We start from the raw sequence: 6,951 nt of genomic DNA on the forward strand, positions 1-6,951 counted from the left end.
CGTAGCTAAGAGTCTGATGTAAATGAAGGCATCTGATTTTTTTCCCAATTCCTTTGCTACAAAATTACATCGATAAAGTAACTAAACCTGAACATCATTTATTTTGTAGTTATTAATATAGTCGGTATTTATTTTAATTATATTGAGAGAATAGTAATAGATAGCACAGGCTCAAGACTTTATGCATAGCCCCAAATGCTGGGCTAAGTCCTTGTTACACTATTTTATTAGTATTTTTTTTTATCTCCATCTTATAGTAAAGGAAAATCCCTTTTTTTTTTTTTCTGTCATTATTAGTTAATAAATTACAAAGTTGAGATCCAGATCTCGGGCTGTCAGACTCCCAGTTCAGAATCTAAAATGGTTTTGTAGGGGCTGGTGAGATAGTGCAATGGGTACAGGGGTCTTGTGCACATGTCTACCTGGGTTTGATCCCTAATACCACGTATGGTTCCCTGAGGAGAGATTTCTGAATGTAGTACCAGGAGTTAGCCCTGAGTACAACTGGGTATGTCCCCAAGACAATGAAAAAAATAAATTGAAATAAGTCTACAAGTTCATTCTCTCATCTTGACTAAGCTACCTAATATAATATTTTTGACAGTTATTACATACCATAACTCCACGAAGGACCTTCATTAATTCTGTTTTATTAACAAGGAAACTGATTATTAGAATAAGTGACTTTTTTTTTAAGATTTCACAGTTGGCATGTAACTGTGCTATTCTTTTGGAAGATCTTATACCTGTAATAAATGAAGGATTTTCTTATGTGTTATATTCGTGCTGTTTTAGTACTCTGAAATTTATTGAAATTTTATTAGAACTTTTTATCATAGGATTTAAGCTTGCTGTGAATATCATGTGGTCCTGTGATGAGTCAGAATTTTGTAAATGACGTTTTTCTCTCCCTTCAAACAAAATCTTAGCAGTACCACTGTAAAATAGCTGTATGAAATATCACAAAACAGGTTATTCCAGCCAAGAATCTGAGGTGAAGACTGCTTTAAATTGTTCAGGCACATTAAAATCAAATCAGTGGTGAGAATGCTGGCAGCACTTCAGAAAAGACATCTCTGTAACGCATTAAAAACCCGTTCCCTAGTGAGAATGATCAAGATCTCGGCTATATTTGGATCTGAGGCCACGGAAGAGAAAGGGGGATTGTGTTCATCATAATGTCAATGCAAGCAGCATTCAGCCACTCTTTGAAGTTCTGCACTTGTATTTATTTGTGTTTATTTGCAATGCCATGGGTCAAACCTTTATACATTTAAGGCATGTAATCTGATAATGAGATATGTCTTGGTACCTCATAATCCTCACAGAGATTTTAATTTTACTTTTCTTTTGTTGTTTGATTTGTGTTATGACTATAGTATGACTTTAGGAAGCATAAATTTTGATAAAATAATTATCACTTAAAATGTTCAGACACCTGAACCCTTTATGACACTATAACTTAAATGAATGCAAAATTCATTTTTTGCTGTAGGAAAGTGCTTAAACAGTGCCTGTAACTAGCATCATGTTTAGTATTTTTCTTTGGCTATCCAAAAATGGCCTCTGTAGCGCGAATTCCAATAGTCAAGCTAATAAGTGTGGTTGGTCTAGCAAAGCAATAAATCTAGCTAATTCACATGTCTATTGTAAAAATAATGAACCAATACATTAATGATTAAAATGTTAATGCAATTAGCAAAAATTAGTGGTCAACAAAAGAGCACATTCTAGCTTTCAGCTTTCATTCAGTGACTAGAAAAAGACTAAATTCAGTTATAGTTTTTTCAGCTGTTGTACCTGTGGAAAGTAAACAGGAAAATGAAATGCTTTCCTTGATAAAGCAGTAGATAATATGTGGACAAAGATAACTCAGGTCATCAAGCCTGTGGACGAAGCCAAGCTATTAGATAAATAGTGAATCTCCGTGACTACCTCACAGTCTGGGGAGAGACTCAACGCATAGTAAACGTGGAATGGATAGGCTGGGGGTATCCAGGCTTTGAAGATGCACTTATGGTTTGGTGAGGTTGAACAAGACTGGAGTGTAGAAGTGTTGAGATCGGCTTTAACGTTGGTGCTCTGCCCATTTGCAGGTAGATGGCCAGCACCCCGATGAAGCAGCCTTGATCCTGCATAGGAAGGGGTTTGACTGCCACTTCTCTAGCAAAGACACAGGCCTATTGTGTTCCACCTCCAAGGGAAAGGTAAGCTGAAAGCACAGCACAAAGTTTGGCTGATCTAGTTCGTGTCCTTTGAATCCATTTTACATATAAGCCACCGAGGCAATGTCTTAACTTTTTCTGTATAACTGAGTCAGTCTCCTCAGGTACAGATGAATTGCTTCCCCTTTCTAAAAAATACACCTCAAAAACAGTGTTCTCTCCTAGTTAGCATCAAAATGCCCAGCATGTGTTTTAAGATAGTGCTCTCATCTACTCTTCCATCTTCTGTTACCAACCAACCTACAAAATATGCTCTGGCCACCCCGTGTCCTCACCCAGAAGTGCTTCACACATAATAAAGTTCAGCCGAAGTAGTGCCAGATCCTACTGGAATGGCAACAAGCGTTAGAATAGCCAAAGTGGGGTAGGATAATAACAGGAAAGCAGAGGGGAATTGTAGAGTATGTTTAATGGGCTGATTCAGTCACTTCCTGGGCAGCTGACCTTCCTCCAGTCAAGCGCCCCCACATTGGTCAACTTTACAGTTCATCCTATAAACAGGTCCGGCTTTCACTGGCTGCTGATTTCCCATTTCTCTGAGTTGGTCACTCTGAAAGTTACTCAAGAATTTTTCCTGTTAAATGGGTTCATTCAGTGAATAAACACTAGCTCATAGCCAGTTCTGGCTTGACTGGTCTCCTGCTTCTTCTTGGCGGGGTGTCCTGCCAGGCAGCTCCGTTGGTCCTCGTCTTCTCAATTGGTGTATTCCCGTTTTCAGAGGGAAAAAAATCACTCAACACCCTCTTGAAAAATCTACCTTTTATAAGTCAACAAGATGAAACTGTCCTAATTACACCTGAGTCTTCTTCCACCCTGCTGGATTGTTTCTGTACCCTTGGGGTCAGTGTCACTCTTCAGTGATACTTTTCTAGAACATTAAGTGCTTCCTGGAAGGGAATCTTTCTCTGCCAAAACAGATGAATTTCAACCTTTTTTAATATATATATAATTACATATGTTCATAACATATATTTTTAATTATTTAATCTCAATGGTTATAAACATGTTTGTAATTGGGTTTCAGCCATAAAATGCACACCCCCCCTTCACCAATGTAACTTTCCTGCCACCATTGCTTCCCCCATTTCCTTACCTACCCTACCCCTTGCCTGTCTTAAAAACAGGCATTGTATTTCTCCCTCTATTGTTGTAATGGTAGCTGTTAGTGTAGTTATTTCTTTAACTGCACTTACCACTCTTTGTGATAAGCTTCTTATCATGGACTGGTCCTTACAGCCATCTTTAGTGTCTTTGGGTGTTGTTATTATTATAGTCCTTTATTTGTCTAAAATCACACATAAGAGTGAATCTGTTCTCTTATCTCTTTCCCTCTGACTTATTTCACTCAACATCAAAGCCTCAAATCTATCCATGTAAAGCAAAATTTTGTGACTTCATTTATTCTATCAGCTGCATAGTATTCCATTGTATAGATGTACCAAGTTTCTCTAGTCACTCATATGTTGAGCAGCTGAGTTGTTTCCAGACTCTGGCCATTGTAAATTAGGAGCCCAAGTTCAATATTTTGATTTCAAATATGATGGTAGTTGGATTTCAGTCATGTAAAGAACATCAGATCTCCCTCCTCCCCACCCAACCCCCACTTGTACTCGAGACAGGCTTTCTACTTCCCTCATTCATTCACATTGTTACGATAGTTCACAATGTAGTTATTTCTCCAACTGCACTCATCATTCTTTGTGGTGAGCTTCGTGTTGAGAGCTGGACCTTCCATCCTCCTCTCTTTTGTCTCTAAGAATTATTGCAAAAATGTCTTTTATTTTTCTTAAAATCCATAGATGAGTGAGACTATTCTGTGTCTATCTCTCTCTCCCTCTGACTTATTTCACTCAGCATAATAGTTTCCATGTCCATACATATATAGGAAAATTTCATGAATTCATCTCTCCTGATGGCTGCATAAGATTCTGTTGTGCATATGTACCACAGTTTCTTTAGCCATTCATCTGTTGAAGGGCATCTTGGTTGTTTCCAGAGTCAGATTGTTGTAAAAAGTATTGTGATGAATGTAGGTGTGAGGAAGGGATATTTTATTGTATTTTGTGTTCCTAGGATATATCTCTAGGAGAAGTATAGCTGGGTCAAATGGGAGCTGAATTTCCAATTTTTTGAGGAATCTCCATATTGTTTTTCATAAGAGCTGGACTAGATTGCATTCCCACCAGCAGTGAATGAGAGTTCTTTTCTCCCCATCCCCTGCCAGCACTGATTGTTCTTGTTCTTTGTGATGTGTGCCAGTCTCTGTGGTGTGAGATGGTACCTCTTTGTTGTTTTGATTTGCATCTCCCTGATGATTAGTGATGTGGAGCATTTTTTTATGTTCCTTTTGGCCATTTGTATTTTCTTTGAGAAGGTGTCTGTTCATTTCTTCTCATTTTTTGATGGGGTTATATGTGTATATATATATATATATATATATATATATATACATATATAGAGTTAAGTTTTGTCAGTACATTGTGTATCTTAGATGGGTATCGGGTGAATAGCTTCTCCCATTCTTTCTATTGGAGAAAGTTCTCCTTCCTGCTGTGGCAGCGTTCCCATAGCCCCCTCTTATGGCCGTATCCCACATTTATTTTTTGTCTATTCTGCCTCTGACTCGTTTCACTCATCAAAATACTCTTTATATCCATTCAAGTATAAGTAAATGTTATGAATTTATTTTTTCCTAATAGCTGAATAGTATTTCATGGTGTAGATATGCCACAGTCTCTTTAGCCACTCATCTGTTTTCAGGCACTTGGGTTGTTTCCAAAGTTTGGCTATTATAGTGTTCCAAAAAACATAGAAATGCGAAAGGCTTTTCTGCATGGTGTTTTTGGGTTTCTATCCCTATGAGTGAAATTGCTGGATCATATGGGAGCTCCATTTGTAGCTTTTTGAGGAATATCCAACTTCTTTTTCAAAAAAGCTGACCAGTCTACATTCCCACCAGCAGTGAATGAGAGTCCCTTTCCCGTAGCATTCACACCGGCCTGGTTGTTCAACTCATTATCTGTTTTGTTTTTGTTTTTTTAATGTATTTTGTTTGGGGTACACCCAGTGGTACTCAGAGGTTACTCTTGACTCTGCAGTCAGGAATTTCTTCTGAAAGTGCTCAGGAACCATGTGGAATGCTAGACATCTAACACAGGTCAACTGCACGCAAGGCAAGCACCTTATTACTGTACTATTGTTCTAACCACCTCTTTATGTTTATTATCTTGATTTAATCTCACCAACATGTAATTAGTATGAAGATAACCCTGATATAATTATTTTTTAATATTTTCTCTTATTATGATACCTGGGTCTGTCATTATGATCATTTATATGGAACATTTCTGAGCATTTCCTTTTAGATTTTGAAGCATTGAATTATGAACTTGTTTCTAGATTTCAGAAAGGTACATTACTAGAGCCTGGCAGGACGAGGGTAATTTTTAGGCTCTCACTCTACCAGTGGAACTCTGGCTGGTTAGGCCTTCTGTTCTTTCGGCATATTTGTCATCTTGTCTTTGATAGAGAAGAAAAACAGGTTGAGAAGCACCCCTACTAGAGGAAGATCCTTTGAAACGTTGGCCCTCCTGAGTGACTGTGTGCAAGCTTAATGAGTGACTTTTATTCCTCCCTTCTGTTCCTGAAAGGGAAACTTCAGAAGTACAGTTTGACTTCTTTCATTATTTTTCCCTGAGCATAAAGATGCACTGCTGTCCCTGCTTCACAGTTGAACTAAATATGCTAATTTTTACCACTTACTTTTCAGATCTTGGTCCAGACACTTTTTAGCAAGTTTACCGTTGAAAGTCTCATACCTTCATCATTATCCTTGATGTATTCACCTTCCGACGCCCGAAATATAAGTGAGATCAGCTTGAATCCCATGGAAATCAGCACATTCCGAATCCGGTTGAGGTGAACCCGGCTTTCACATCTGGATTGGGAAGCATTGGCTTTAGATACTTCTTGGTTTGACGTGCAATAAGGAAGCACATTATTTTAGCTTCTGGCTACTGTGATTAACAGGAATTCTTTGGTTTCTTTTTGAACAGTAGTAAGGAAAACAAAACAAAAAGCCATGCTATAAGCCAGTTGTTCTTTTTCTTTTAAAGTTCCTCCATGAACAACAACCATCAGTATGAATTGATGCAACAGATGAAGAAATGAATAAAGACAACCATTCAACAGATTGTATCTCAGGTTAAATGCTAACTAATTATATCTGTGTTGGAGGTTGTAAAGAGATTATTCTAAGTAGTCATGTTGCTGATCCTTCATTGCTTTTTAAAATATCCCATATTTACTAAAACGAAATGAAAAACTGGTAGATAATAAATAGCTAATGGCCAAAATGATTGCAATCTTGCATACACATTAGAAAAATGTATGAGTTGAAATACATGGAAAAGTGCAATCCATCACCATGATGATAGGCATAGCTTAATTTTTCTATTATACCACTTGCCCCTTCCTATCCTTTGTAAGTATTTCCAGAAATAACAGATTTTGAATCACTAACGAATAGAAAAAGAGAAATATTTTCATTACTTGACAATGTGGGATAGGTGCAATTTATTCCATTGTCACTAAATCGTAGAAGCAATTCCATGGGTACCTGTTTTCGGTACCCCAAGTTATCTTTTTACACAACTCATTTGAATACAGATGTTCCACGAAGGGGGCTTTCTATTTTAAAATTACCGTATCAAAATAAATGTGCCTT

The 6,951-nt window shown here is 37.5% G+C and overlaps 1 protein-coding gene across 1 annotated transcript in view; it reads left to right on the top strand.

The window, feature by feature from the left end:
* MAN2A1 (mannosidase alpha class 2A member 1) overlaps positions 1-6,736 on the top strand; it is a 202,746-nt gene extending 196,010 nt beyond the window's left edge. Inside the window, exons 21-22 of the mRNA XM_049769175.1 lie at positions 2,097-2,207; positions 5,995-6,736. Of these exons, the coding sequence (XP_049625132.1) occupies positions 2,097-2,207; positions 5,995-6,147 (264 nt within the window). The 3' untranslated portion in view covers positions 6,148-6,736. The remainder of the gene's footprint in view (positions 1-2,096; positions 2,208-5,994) is intronic.
* The last annotated feature ends 215 nt before the right edge of the window (positions 6,737-6,951 follow it).

Source organism: Suncus etruscus, chromosome 2 (assembly GCF_024139225.1).
Source record: "Suncus etruscus isolate mSunEtr1 chromosome 2, mSunEtr1.pri.cur, whole genome shotgun sequence".
Classification (NCBI taxonomy): domain Eukaryota; kingdom Metazoa; phylum Chordata; class Mammalia; order Eulipotyphla; family Soricidae; genus Suncus; species Suncus etruscus.